Here is a 15000-nt window from a genome sequence, read left to right on the forward strand (position 1 = left end):
TGCTGCTGTTACCGTCAAACAGCCTGTCTGTCTGTCTGTCTGTCTGTCTGTCTGTCTGTCTGTATGTCTGTCTGTCTGTGCCTGTCTTACCCCAGCTGGTGGCGGTCCGGCCCATGAACTCTCCGGTCTGCGGGTTGTAGATGAAATCCCTCCAGGAGGAGGACTTCTTCTCCTCCTTCTTGTCCTCCTTCTTGTCCTCCTGCGGGCTGGACGACATGCTGTCACCGGAAGCGGACCCCTCACACCCGGACTCAACTAACTGGATTAGCGGGAGGTGAAAAAGATGAACCGGATTAAAGCGACGAGGTGGATTAAAGCGTTCAGGTGGATTACGGCTCGGTGTGTACCGGGCTACTTGACCGACACACAGACTGCTGCAGAATGACGCGCATGCGCACTGCAGACTGGGGAGGGGGCTTGTGGAGTGAAGTGGTGAGCGAGGATGTTGACTGCATCGCATTGCCTTGTATAATCCTACAGGAGCCCGATATATAATACGCCAGTAGGCCTACACTATAATATTGCAACATCCTATAAAAATCCCTATAATATTCTGATACCAGTCCAATAGCAGCGGGAGAAAGTCACACCAATTACTGCCAATAATAATAATAATAATAATAATAATAATAAAATAAATAGAGTGAAATGTTAGTGTCTCAGTTTTTCCCTGAAGACGCACACAGACAGACAGCAGGACAGCTTGTCTGCCGTTGCTTTTCCCAGCGGCCTGCAGCTCTGATCCGGCCCAAACCTCCCGACCCCGACCCAAACTCACGCCCACAATTTATAGTGATGACGACAAGAATAATAATGATAATAACAACAATGATATCATAAGAAAAAAGTACATGGTCTATTCCAAGCTACAGTAAACTATAATGTGCATATCAACTAATATAGTGCATACCTGTGTGTGTGTGTGTGTGTGTGTGTGTGTGTGTGTGTGTGTGTGTGTGTGTGTGTGTGTGTGTGTGTGCAGCTGCTGAAATGAGACGCGCTGGAAGCTGTTTTCTCTGTAGTGCCATCAGCTGCAGGCAGGGGGCATGTGACTGTGACAGAGAGCTCTGCAGCTGGAAACCGGCAGGTAGGAGCATCACCTGGCGGACAGCGAGGCCGCCGGCAGGTAGGTGCATCACCTGGGCGACAGTGAGGCCGCCGGCAGGTAGGAGCATCACCTGGGCGACAGTGAGGCCGCCGGCAGGTAGGAGCATCACCTGGGCGACCGGCTGACTGACGGTGAAAGACGAAACAAAGAAAGACAAAAGTGCAGAACGAGTGAAATGAGAGCCGAGGCCTTCATCAGTCCCATCGTGCAGAGAAAACAAACCCCGCTTTGAAATCAGCGTTTAGGAAAGTTCATCTTGAGTGTGTCTGTGACGTCACGTTGCCATGACAATACTGTCTCTGTGCTGCTTTAATCCAGTTGCGGTCAAAATCCACAAATCAGGATACATAAGATTTGAAGATGAACGACAAAAACATACACAACACCTCTGACAACTGTCCAGTAAAGACACAACAGAATAGAACAGAATTGAATAGAATAGAACAGAATTGAATAGAATAGAACAGAATTGAATAGAACAGAATTGAATAGAATAGAAAGCCTTTATTGTCATTATATAAGTACAAGGAATTGGTGAGTGCTCCTCCTGATCAGTGTGAATTACAAACACTTAAAACCAGACAACACGCACACATGCAATGAATATGAAACTAAAACTATAAAAACATTGTGTATTGCACTTGAAAATGTTATGTATGTGCAAAATGTTGTGTACAAAACCACCCAAGACATCAAAATTACAGATTATTGTGCAAATGCAATCAGCTACAAAAAAATAATTTTTAAAAAATCATCCAACAGAAATCAAGAGATATGCAATATTTCAGGAGAATCTCAGTCTTTGTTTTAATCAAGAAACCATCAAGGCCTTGCTGACATCCTTTCATGCAGCATTTCAGTGAGAAGCGAAATATATTACAATATATATATATATATATGAATACTGAAAAATATAATAAAACATGAATCAAAGTCAGGTAAAAGCAGGGAGAAATGAACAGCTGTTGGTTTCCTGTTTGAGAAGTGAGGGACCCGCTGACATCAGAGGAGCTCTGCTGCTCCAGCACCGCACACAGGAACCGTTCCTCTGGAGAACCCGCTCTGGCTCCACCAGCGCTGCCGTGTCGGCTCATTATAAGCAAGTTTAGAATGGTTTGAAAAAGAAGATGAGGAAGAAGAGATGAAGAAGACGGACATGAAGAAGAGGGCGAAGAAGAAGAAGAATGAGTAGAAGAGGAAAAGAAGAAGAAGAAGAAGACAAGTAATATTAACATTTTAGCTTTTAAATGTCAAAACAAACAAAAACTACAGGACAAAAGATCTAAGTCACATTCATCAAATCATCAGCCTGTGTGTGTGTGTGTGTGTGTGTGTGTGTGTGTGTATATGTGTGTGTGTCTGTGTCTGTGTGTGTGTGTGTGTGTGTGTATGTGTGTGTAAAGAAAGGATTTGATATTATGTAATCACACCAGAGTTGTCAGCAAGTCATGTGACTCCACAGCTGACACGTCATTGGCTCAAAGCAAGATGATGAGGCAGTGATGTCATACACATGGGAGGGTAGGCTGATGCTCGCACGTGAGTGAGTGTGTGTGTGTGTGTGCGCGCGCGCGCACGCGTGCACGCATGCATGCACATGTGCATGTGTGCACATCAACTTGCCTGTTCACATTTTGTCTTCTCACTCTTTATCTCCTTTCTTCACACACACACACACACACACACACACACACACACAAACACACACACACACACGCACACACACACACAGCTGACACTGGAATGCAAGCAGCCTGACTAATAAACATTACAGTCACTACAGTGTCATGCTGCCCCCAGGTGGTCAAATTCAGAAATGCAGCCAGTGGCTGTCAGACTGGTATCCTCTACAACAGCCAGTCAGGGCAACAGACTGCAACAGCCAGTCAGGGCAACAGACTGCAACAGCCAGTCAGGGCAACAGACTGCAACAGCCAGTCAGGGCAACAGACTGCAACAGTGGACTGCAACCTGGTGCAGGTTTCAGTATCAGACAAGTGGTTGCATGATGAGCAGCAGGTGTGTGACTAATCCCCGGGCCGGGTTCTGGTATCCATGTAAACATTCCTACACATAGAGCTTCCTCGTGGTCTTGCTGCTCAAGAGCACAGTGGCACCATTGATCTCTTTGAACTTACTGGCTGTCTCCTGGGAACCTGAGCTCTTTTCTGGATCATTCTGTGTTGTCAGCTCCCAACACGCTCAGGCGAGGTTCCCCTGTTCAGCCCCAGCACCTGAAGCAGCTGCTCCCCACAGCCTCCCTGTGCGACCTCTTTTTAAACTAAAGCCCCTAACTCTCTTCACCTCAGGTGCCTGAATGTTCATTTAAGCACATCACAATCACCTGCAGAAGCCCTTTTATGGCTGAATGTGTCGCCTGAACTGTGCATGAGTTTATGACTCTAGACAGTTTCACAGTATGTTCTCTGGGTCTGATCTATGCTGAGACTAACTGTTTGAAATAAAATGTTACAAAATAAATAAATATTATTATTAAATAATTTTATCATCTGTGTGTGTGTATGTGTGTGTGTGTTTTTTTGTGTGTGTTTGTGTGTGTGTGTGTGGGTGTGGATGCATGCATATTTGCATTGGTGTCCCTCCCCATAAAATTCTAACGGGAAATTTTTCATCAGTGTTGAGATCTGAAGATCTTTCAGTCGGCCCCCCATCAGGATTCTTGACCCGTCTCTGGAGAGAAGATACCAGGACATAGGCTGGATCTGGAGCTTCTTCCAGATCTTCCTCAGGATCTTCCTCTGGTGGATGGGAGCACCTCACCGGGCTTGAAGGGGAGGCCTCTCAGTCCCCAACAGGTAAACTTTGCTCAGGGCAAGTTGTCCAACACAGTGTCCAGATCCAGGCTGTCAGAAGCGTGGGACACAAACATGTACCTGTGCAATGTCCTTATGTTTTGAAGTGTCCATCTTGAACCAGCACAACCTTCAGGGTCTGAGCCACAGTGGAGTAGCATATGAAGAACACTGGGTTCCTCTCCCATTGGTTGCTGTACTCTCTGAACAAGTCCCTCGCCCGAGAGCCCGGGGACAACCCCACAGTAATGGACTGGTGGGCATCTTGACCCTGAGGAACTTCAGGTTGAGCAGGAGATTCTCCTCAATGGCACAGTTGGGTGCCTGCAGCTATCAGTTGCTCCATATGAGGACACATGCCATCATGCCATCTCTGTACAGGAGTGGGCACTATACCTTAACAGCAACAAAATACATTCAAATTTAGGTAACCATGATAAAAACAACAACAGAGCCAAACACAGGATAATAAGATGTAGTAAAATACTCAGAGGAAAGCAATCAGATCTTACCTCTTGAGCTGTCCGGGGCCTGTCTGTCACAGAATCAACTTCGGATCTTTTATACAGTGCTGCTCGAATGAATCGGGACAGGAAATCTCACGCTGGAGGCCGAGCTTGTTAAGAAAAACTTGGTCAGAATACACACACAGAAAACTGGGTAATCCCCGCTCGTGTCTTGGGACACGGAGTCCAGCTGGCCCCGAGCTCCCGGTCCACCCTCGTCCTGAAGCTGCAGTCGAAGGAGCTGCAGTCTTGGCTCATGTACGTTGCCACTTTAACTATTTAACTGTTTCTTTAAATATTTAACTTTTTTTGTTTAATATTTAACAGTTTATAGAATAGAAAGTATCTCTGATTGTGATGTGTTTATGTGTTTAATATTGTCTCACTTTCTTTTTGAGCTGCACCAAGGCAACTCCCACTAACAGGCATGTTTACCTGAATGATCTGTGGAGAGACATCACTGTGTTAACCAGGTGATCTGCAGGTGATGCTGATCAGCAGAATTACACTCCCTGTCGGGTTTAGTCCCACCCCTCCAGATATGACAAAGCTTTCTGATTGGCCAGGGGAGTGGCATTCTCCTTATATCCTGCACCAGCTTCTGCTTCTTCACCGGGGAAAAAAAAAAAAAAACCTCAAGCAAACCTTAAAAGTCCATGTAAGTGAGCAGGATTTAGCTGCAGCAGCTGCTCTGTTAAGCCGCGTTCACACCGGACGCGATGAACGCGATGAAATCGCGCGTAACGCCCGAAACGCGTCGCGTGACCATGGAATCATTTATTTCCTCAATCGCGTCTATCGCGCGATGGACGCGTTGATGCGAACCCGCCCTCCTCTCTCCCTCCTTCCTCTCCCTGATGTAGGTGTCCCGCAGACTTTTCCTTCTGTGGCGACACACATCCACTGACAAGACGCACACACGTAGCGAGACAGATATGCCGGGTTAACGTTACCGCTAGCATGGTTAATAGTAAATTACATCCAATAGCTGCATTAGCAACGGACACATCCCGGCAGCCCGCACACGGCAGCCCGGTAGCCGGCACAGGGCAGCCCGGTACACGGCAGCCCGGTAGCCGGCACAGGGCAGCCCGGCACACGGCAGCCCGGCACACGGCAGCCCGGCAGCCGGCACACGGCAGCCTGGCAGCCCGGTAGCCCGCACACGGCAACAATAATATTGTCCTCCATTTTTCGATTTCCTTTGGCAGTTCTTGACATAGGTGACGTAGGGAGAATATCAACACTGATTGGCTATCGCGTCAAAGCATCACGCGATGTTGCGTCAAAAGTTGAAATTTTTCAACTTGCGCGATGAGGCGTTTGACGCGATAAAGCGTCCAACGTGACGCGATGAAGCGTCAACGCAACACGATGACGCTTCATCGCGTCGCGTTGACGCTTATCGCGTCGCGTTGATGCTTATCGCGCTGTATCGCACAAAACGCGCCGCCCGACCCGAAATCGCGTGTCATCGCGTCTTTGCATTGACTTTTAATGTAAACTTGACGCGCAAATTTGCGTTATCGCGTCCGGTGTGAACACACCTTTAGGGTTCAGCTTCCTTCCTGCTTAAATCAAATAAATTAAAAACGTTTTTGGCAGTCAGTTCCTCTGTTGGCCTGTAGGTGTCACTTTGCGCTGCGGCTGTATGCAGAATGCCTCCTGTGTATGTGTGTGTGTGTGTGTGTGTGTGTGTGTGTGTGAGCCAAGGGATGGGGGCTGGCCTTTCGTTCATGTTTACCCTTTGAACCCCAGATGGTTCGGGTGGTTCTTTTTAAACCTCTTAACAGAATTTTTTTTGTGGCAATTTCAAGCAAACTCCCTTTCTTTCTTACTTTCTTTCTTTCTTTCTTTCTTTCTTTCTTTCTTTCTTTCTTTCTTTCCCCAATTTTTTGTTGTAATGTTATTTTCTTCTAATGTACCTTTACATCATAATTATAATAATTCTAAACTATTTTATAGCACTTCTTTTTAATACAAAATTTCAGCTAATTATCTGCTGGTTTTCTTGGGATCTTTCATTAATTTCTGGATAATTTTCAGGTTGTTTCTTGCTGACTAGCTCATCCATTGAGTTTCAGCGTCTCTCAGGCCTCAGTGCTGCAGCAGAGCGCTGTGCTGTTCAACCTGGATGCAACACTATGGCAACACCGTAACCCATCTCCATGGCAACCAACTGCCGAGCAGAGCAGGACAGAGGAGGAAAACACTGAGCTGGTAAATACTGGAGCTAAAGGGAAAGAGGAAGACGGGCACTAAGAAGGAAAAAAAATCTGCTTTGTTGTCTTCGGTCGCCGGAACAGCTGACCTGCTCTGCATGATTTTACACGGAAAAGTTTTCAGAATGTGGCTAACACCAGTCTGAACAGTCAGTGTTTTTATTTTACTTTATTTTGTTTTATATTCAAAAAGAGAGATTTAATTTGAAGGGAATCTGATGTCAGCTCACCAACACGATCCCTCCTGCTCTGTCTCGGCAGCATCACTTCTGCAGGGCATCATGGGTAATGATGCTTACGGGGGGCAGAACCTGTGCCTGCGCTGCATGATTGAAAATGTTCCGCCCTCTGATGCTGAGAGCAGAACGCACTGCTGTCTCCCTGCTGGGACCCAGCAGGGGGCGCAACCCTCAGGGCTTCAAGCAAATAATTACATTTCCTCATGTTGCTGTGATGAAGTGGCTTCTCCTGCACCGCTGAGTCAGGACGCACGCTCCTGCTGGACGTTTATCCTTCACTACATTTTAAATGACATTACAGAGAACAGATTCCAGAAACTGGCAGACTGTGGGTCAGTTAGCAAAGATTAGAAGAGTCATCTCTATTTACTTTTTTGTTGTGCTATTTTTTTTTTTATTATTCCAAATTTTCAGTTAAAAGAATCGAGTTTGAACTTTGTGTTCTCTCCTCCTTTTCTAACTGCATGGAAAAGATCACAGCGAACACAGTTACTGTTTGGAAAAAGGAAATACCAGCAGAGGAACAGTACTTCTACTGGAGGAGCAGTTTTCATTAGAACTTCATGTTCAAGCTAATTTAGAGGCCAGTCTCACTGTTAACAGTCTCATGTTGGCTTTACATGCCCTCACACCCCCCATCCCCACACAAACCAAACACACCCTGTCCCATAACACACCCTGTCCCATAACACACCCTGTCCCATAACACACCCTGTCCCGTAACACACCCAGTCCCGTAACACACCCAGTCCCGTAACACGCCCTGTCCCATAACACACCCAGTCCCATAACACACCCTGTCCCGTAACACACCCAGTCCCGTAACACACCCAGTCCCGTAACACGCCCTGTCCCATAACACACCCTGTCCCATAACACAGCCTGCGCCCCTCAGGTACCTGCAGGTGTGCGTCCTGTTGGCGGCCGCTGGCAGAGCAGAGCCACCATTTCTTTTGTCTTGGAGATGTTCAGGTGGAGGTGGTTGGAACCACACCATGCTACGAAGTCCTGGATGAGTTTCCTGTACTCCTCCTCCTGTCCACCACTGATAGAGCCCACGATGGCTGTGTCGTCCGCGAACTTCTGCACGTGGCAGGACTCCGAGTTGTACTGGAAGTCCGACGTGTACAGGGTGAACAGGACTGGAGAGAGCACAGTCCCCTGCGGCGCTCCTGTGCTGCTGATCACAGTGTCTGACCTGCAGTCCCCCAGTCGCACATACTGAGGTCTGCCTGTCAGATAGTCCATGATCCATGCCGTCAGGTGTGAGCCTACTCCCATATCAGTCAGTTTGTGACCAAGCAGCTGGGGCTGGATGGTATTGAAGGCGCTGGAGAAATCCAGAAATGTGATTCTCACAGCACCACTGCCCCTGTCCAGGTGAGAGAGGGATCGGTGTAGCATGTAGACGATGGCGTCCTCCACTCCCACCTTCTCCTGGTACGCAAACTGCAGTGGGTCGAGGGCATGGCTCACCTGTGGTCTCAGATGATGTAGCAGCAGCCGCTCCATGGTCTTCATCACATGTGACGTCAGGGCGACCGGCCTGAAGTCATTCAGCTCTGTAGGACGTGGCTTTTTTGGGACTGGGACGATGCATGATGTTTTCCACCGCAGTGGGACCCTCCCCTGCTCCAGGCTCAGATTGAAGATGTGCTGCAGAGGGTCTCCCAGCTCTGACACGCAGACCTTCAGCAGTCGTAGGGATACTCCATCTGGACCTGCAGCTTTGACGGGGGGGCGAAGCCTCCTCAGCTCTCCACACACCTGGGCTGCTGTGATTGTGGGCAGAAAGGGGGTCTCCTCATCGCATCTGTCCACTTGTAGCGTTCACCTTCACCTTCTGCCACCTTCTACCACCTTCTGCCACCTTCACCTTCTACCACCTTCTGCCACCTTCACCTTCTGCCACCTTCTGCCACCTTCGCCTTCTACCACCTTCTGCCACCTTCACTTTCTGCTACCTTCTGCCACCTTCACCTTCTGCCAACATCTGCCACCTTCACCTTCTGCCACCTTCTACCACTTCACCTTCTGCCACCATCTACCACCTTCACCTTCTGCCACCTTCCCCTTCTACCACCTTAACCTTCTGCCACCTTCTGCCACCTTCTGCCACCTTCTGCCATCTTCACCATCTGCCACCTTCACCTTCTACCACCTTCTGCCACTTTAACCTTCTGCCACCTTCTGCCACCTTCACCTTCTGCCACCTTCTGCCACCTTCTCCCACCTTCACCTTCTGCCACCTTCTGTTACCTTCTGCCACCTTCTGCCACCTTCTACCACCTTCACCTTCTGCCACCTTCACCTTCTACCGCCTTCTGCCACCTTCACCTTCTGCCACCTTCTGCCACCTTCACCTTCTACCACCTTCACCTTCTGCCACCTTCTGCCACCTTCACCTTCTGCCACCTTCTACCACCTTCGCCTTCTGCCACCTTCACCTTCTGCCACCTTCACCTTCTGCCACCTTCCCCTTCTACCACCTTAACCTTCTGCCACCCTCACCTTCTGCCACCTTCTACCACCTTCACCTTCTGCCACCTTCTGCCACCTTCTGCCATCTTCACCATCTGCCACCTTCTGCCACCTTCACCTTCTACCACCTTCTGCCACTTTCACCTTCTGCCACCTTCTGCCACCTTCACCTTTTGCCACCTTCTGCCACCTTCTGCCACCTTCACCTTCTGCCACCTTCACCTTCTACCACCTTCACCTTCTGCCACCTTCACCTTCTACCACCTTCTGCCACTTTCTACCACCTTCACCTTCTGCCACCTTCACCTTCTGCCACCTTCTGCCACCTTCACCTTCTGCCACCTTCTGCCACCTTCACCTTCTGCCACCTTCACCTTCTACCACCTTTACCTTCTGCCACCTTCACCTTCTGCCACCTTCAGCCACCTTCACCTTCTACGACCTTCACTTTCTGCCACCTTCACCTTCTGCCAATTTCTACCACCTTCACCTTCTGCCACTTTCTGCCACCTTCTACCACCTTCACCTTCTGCCACCTTCACCTTCTGCCACCTTCACCTTCTGCCACCTTCTGCCACCTTCACCTTCTGCCACCTTCTGCCACCTTCACCTTCTACCACCTTCTGCCACCTTCTGCCACCTTCACCTTCTGCCACCTTCTGCCACTTTCTGCCACCTTCTACCACCTTCACCTTCTGCCACCTTCACCTTCTGCCACCTTCACCGTCTGCCACCTTCTGCCACCTTCACCTTCTGCCACCTTCTGCCACCTTCACCTTCTGCCACCTTCACTTTCTGCCACCTTCACCTTCTACCACCTTTACCTTCTGCCACCTTCACCTTCTGCCACCTTCAGCCACCTTCACCTTCTACGACCTTCACTTTCTGCCACCTTCACCTTCTGCCACTTTCTACCACCTTCACCTTCTGCCACTTTCTGCCACCTTCTACCACCTTCACCTTCTGCCACCTTCACCTTCTGCCACCTTCTGCCACCTTCACCTTCTGCCACCTTCTGCCACCTTCACCTTCTACCACCTTCTGCCACCTTCTGCCACCTTCTGCTACCTTCACCTTCTGCCACCTTCTGCCACCTTCACCTTCTACCACCTTCTGCCACCTTCTGCCACCTTCACCTTCTGCCACCTTCTGCCACCTTCACCTTCTGCCACCTTCTGCCACCTTCACCTTCTGCCACCTTCTGCCACCTTCACCTTCTGCCACTTTCTGCCACCTTCTACCACCTTCACCTTCTGCCACCTTCACCTTCTGCCACCTTCTGCCACCTTCACCCTCTGCCACCGTCTGCCACCTTCACCTTCTACCACCTTCTGCCACCTTCTGCCACCTTCACCTTCTGCCACCTTCTGGCACCTTCTGGCACCTTCTGGCACCTTCACCTTCTACCACCTTCACCTTCTGCCACCTTCACCTTCTACAACCTTCTGCCACCTTCTGCCACCTTCACCTTCTGCCACCTTCTGCCACCTTCACCTTCTACCACCTTCTGCCACCTTCTGTCACCTTCTGCCACCTTCTACCACCTTCTACCACCTTCTGCCACCTTCTGCCACATTCACCTTCTGCCACCTTCTGCCACCTTCACCTTCTACCACCTTCTCCCACCTTCACCTTCTACCACCTTCTCCCACCTTCACCTTCTGCCACCTTCACCTTCTGCCACCTTCTGGTACCTTCTGCCACCCACCTTCTGTCAGCTTCACTTTCTGCCACCTTCACCTTCTACCACCTTCTGCCACCTTCACCTTCTGCCACCTTCTGCCACCTTCACCTTCTACCACCTTCTGCCACCTTCACCTTCTACCACCTTCACCTTCTGCCACCTTCTGGCACCTTCTGCCACCTTCACCTTCTACCACCTTCTACCACCTTCTGCCAGCTTCACCTTCTGCCACCTTCATCTTCTACCACCTTCTGCCACCTTCATCTTCTGCCACCTTCTGCCACCTTCACCTTCTACCACCTTCTGCCACCTTCATCTTCTACCACCTTCTGCCACCTTCATCTTCTGCCACCTTCTGCCACCTTCACCTTCTACCACCTTCTGCCACCTTCACCTTCTACCGCCTTCTACCACCTTCACCTTCTGCCACCTTCTACCACCTTCTGCCACCTTCTGCCACATTCACCTTCTGCCACCTTCTGCCACCTTCACCTTCTGTCACCTTCACCTTCTACCACCTTCTCCCACCTTCACCTTCTGGCACCTTCTGGTACCTTCTGCCACCCACCTTCTGCCAGCTTCATCTTCTGCCAACTTAACCTTCTCCCACCTTCACCTTCTACCACCTTCTGCCACCTTCACCTTCTGCCACCTTCTGCCACCTTCACCTTCTACCACCTTCTGCCACCTTCACCGTCTACCACCTTCTGCCACCTTCACCGTCTACCACCTTCTGCCACCTTCTACCACCTTCACCTTCTGCCACCTTCTGCCACCTTCACCTTCTACCACCTTCTACCACCTTCTGCCACCCACCTTCTGCCAGCTTCACCTTCTGCCACCTTTACCTTCTACCACCTTCTGCCACCTTCACTTTCTGCCACCTTCTGCCACCTTCACCTTCTACCACCTTCTGCCACCTTCACCTTCTACCACCTTCTGCCACCTTCACCGTCTACCACCTTCTGCCACCTTCACCGTCTACCACCTTCTGCCACCTTCTACCACCTTCACCTTCTGCCACCTTCTGCCACCTTCACCTTCTACCACCTTCTACCACCTTCTGCCACCCACCTTCTGCCAGCTTCACCTTCTGCCACCTTTACCTTCTACCACCTTCTGCCACCTTCACTTTCTGCCACCTTCTGCCACCTTCACCTTCTACCACCTTCTGCCACCTTCACCTTCTACCACCTTCTACCACCTTCTACCACCTTCACCTTCTGCCACCTTCTGCCACCTTCACCTTCTGCCACCCACCTTCACCTTCTGCCACCTTCTGCCACCTTCTGCCACCCACCTTCTGCCACCTTCACCTTCTGCCACCCACCTTCTGCCACCTTCACCTTCTGCCACCTTCACCTTCTACCACCTTCTGCCACCTTCACCTTCTACCACCTTCTACCACCTTCTACCACCTTCTACCACCTTCTACCACCTTCACCTTCTGCCACCTTCTGGCACCTTCTGCCACCCACCTTCTGCCACCTTCACCTTCTACCACCTTCTGCCACCTTCACCTTCTGCCACCCACCTTCTGCCACCTTCACCTTCTACCACCTTCTGCCACCCACCTTCTGCCACCTTCACCTTCTGCCACCTTCTACAACCTTCTGCCATCTTCTTCTCAGAAAAAGGAAAACTAACCCTAACCCTAAATGACACAACAATTCGCAAGAAATGAGTAAAAAGTTAAATAAAGCTCAATACAAAACAGAAAAAAGAAAGAGGAAAATGACCTGAAAAGTGAGGAGAGAGAGAGAGAGAAAGAGGGTAAAAAATTATTAGGGTGTTATAAAAAAACAAACAAAAAAAAAAGACTAGGGAAAATTCTTCATCCTCTTTAAGTTTTCCTCTCAGGACCTTTTGTCACTTCATTCCAGGTCAGCTAGGTCTGCCTGTCTGCCTGTCTGTCTGCCTGCCTGTCTGTCTGTCTGTCTGCCTGTCTGTCTGCCTGTCTGTCTCTCTGCCTGCCTGTCTGTCTGCCTGTCTGTCTGCCTGCCTGTCTGTCTGTCTGTCTGCCTGTCTGTCTCTCTGCCTGCCTGTCTGTCTGTCTGCCTGTCTGTCTGCCTGTCTGCCTGCCTGTCTGTCTGTCTGCCTGCCTGTCTGTCTGCCTGCCTGTCTGTCTGTCAAATCTAACACCTGGATGAGACAACACAGCAGTTTAGTTTGGTTATATTATCATCATTATTATTATTATTATTGTTGTTGTTGTTGTTTATGTGTTTTATTTCAATGTGTCAGTGCATAGAATGTGTTTATTGTAAGCAAACAGAAATATGTACGACTAAAATATATACATGTACATATATATGCACCTATATGTGTATGTGTGTATAAATATTTTTATTTTATTTGTTTGTTTGTTTGTTTGTTTGTGTATAAAGCAGAACATGTTTATGTGTTTGTGTTGTGCTGATGACCTTTTTTTTTTTTTTTTTACTGATGTTTGATGGTTTTGTTTTTCTGACCAGGAACCCAGCTCAACAAGTCACACACACACACGTACACACACACACACACACACACACACCATGAACGCGGTATATTAGTGTACTTCAAACCTGAGTGTGTGTGTGTGTGTGTGTGTGTGTGTGTGTGTGTGTCTGGTTCCAGGCCAGCAGGCTATTGGCTGGATGAGACTGATGCAGCAGGAAGTGCATCACACACACACACACACACACACACACACACACACACACACAGAGAGAGATGGTCTATAGGAGGGGACGGACTCTCTCACCGATGACGTCAGCCCCTCTCTCTCAGGGTGTGTTTGTGTTTGTGAGAGGAAAGGCTGGATGTTGGGCGGGGTTAGGAGGCGTTGAGGACACACTCTCACTCTCTCTCTCTCTCTCTCTCTCTCTCTCTCTCTCTCACACACACACACACACACACACACACATAGACACACACACACACACACACACATACACACAGCCTGTTTTCTTTTCTCCTTCTCCTCCGAGCAGGGAAGCAGAAAACCTCCTCCTCCTGCCTCCGTCCGAACAAAGAGGAGCGAGCGACACACACACATACACGCGCGCGCGCGCACACGGACAGACAGGCAGACGGGCAGACAGGCAGACAGAGGGTGAGACAGGCAGGCTGACAGACAGGCGGGCAGAGGAGGATGGGCTGGCGGAGCGGCCGTCGGTAGCGGTGAGTCGGAGCTCCAGGATGAGCGTAGCGCTGCAGGACCTCAGGAACACCGTGAGTACCGACACACACACACACACACACACGCACACGCACACGCACGCACGCACACACACACACACACACACACACACACACACGTCGGCGCGTGCTCTGCAGATAAAACTGATATGCAGGATTCCTGTCAGCAGAGACTGACAGCCTCGATCAGGTCTAACCAGCTCAACCACACACACACACACACACACACACACACACTGGAAAATACGCGCGCACAAACACGCACCTCCCCACTGACACGCGCACGCACGCGCAGTGTTGTTTACTGGCAGGGATGCAGAGGTGCAGCATCTGAATGCAACTCAAACTGTCACTGTGTGTGTGTGTGTGTGTGTGTGTGTGTGTGTGTGTGTGTGTGTGTGTGTGCGCGCGCGAGCGCGTGTGTGTTAGCCACTTAAATCATTGATTCTCCATTAGTGTAGCCAATCAGTGCAGCAGCTGTGAGCGGTGAAACCACAGAAGAAGAGCTGGTCAGTGAAAGCAGGGCTCTGATTGGCCGGTCTGACCACAGGAGTGACCACAGGCTGCTGCCGTGACCTTTGACCTTGTGACCTGGTTCCTGGGGGCTGTGTGTGTTCAGACTTTGTGGATCAGATGGCTCAGTTGTGAGGTGATGACATCATCAGCATGTGACCAATCACATGTTGAGTAGCGACAGGTGTGTCGCTGCATCCTGTTGTTAACCATGTCAGGTCCAGCTGTGTGTGTGTGTGTGTGTGTGTGTGTGT

At 49.8% G+C, this 15000-nt stretch overlaps 2 protein-coding genes across 4 annotated transcripts in view; one reads left to right on the top strand and one right to left on the bottom strand.

Annotated features, from left to right (window-relative positions):
* Positions 1 to 363, bottom strand: part of atp1b3b (ATPase Na+/K+ transporting subunit beta 3b) — a 21760-nt gene extending 21397 nt beyond the window's left edge. For all 3 annotated transcript variants that reach the window (XM_030066574.1, XM_030066573.1, XM_030066572.1), the window contains exon 1: positions 91 to 363. In XM_030066574.1, the coding sequence (XP_029922434.1) occupies positions 91 to 217 (127 nt within the window). In that variant the 5' untranslated portion in view covers positions 218 to 363. The remainder of the gene's footprint in view (positions 1 to 90) is intronic.
* Positions 364 to 14134: 13771 nt separating this feature from the next.
* ece2b (endothelin converting enzyme 2b) overlaps positions 14135 to 15000 on the top strand; it is a 48616-nt gene continuing 47750 nt past the window's right edge. The window contains exon 1 of the mRNA XM_030066547.1: positions 14135 to 14266. Coding sequence (XP_029922407.1) covers positions 14234 to 14266 — 33 coding nt within the window. The 5' untranslated portion in view covers positions 14135 to 14233. The remainder of the gene's footprint in view (positions 14267 to 15000) is intronic.

This window comes from Myripristis murdjan, chromosome 13 (assembly GCF_902150065.1).
Source record: "Myripristis murdjan chromosome 13, fMyrMur1.1, whole genome shotgun sequence".
NCBI classification, from domain to species: domain Eukaryota; kingdom Metazoa; phylum Chordata; class Actinopteri; order Holocentriformes; family Holocentridae; genus Myripristis; species Myripristis murdjan.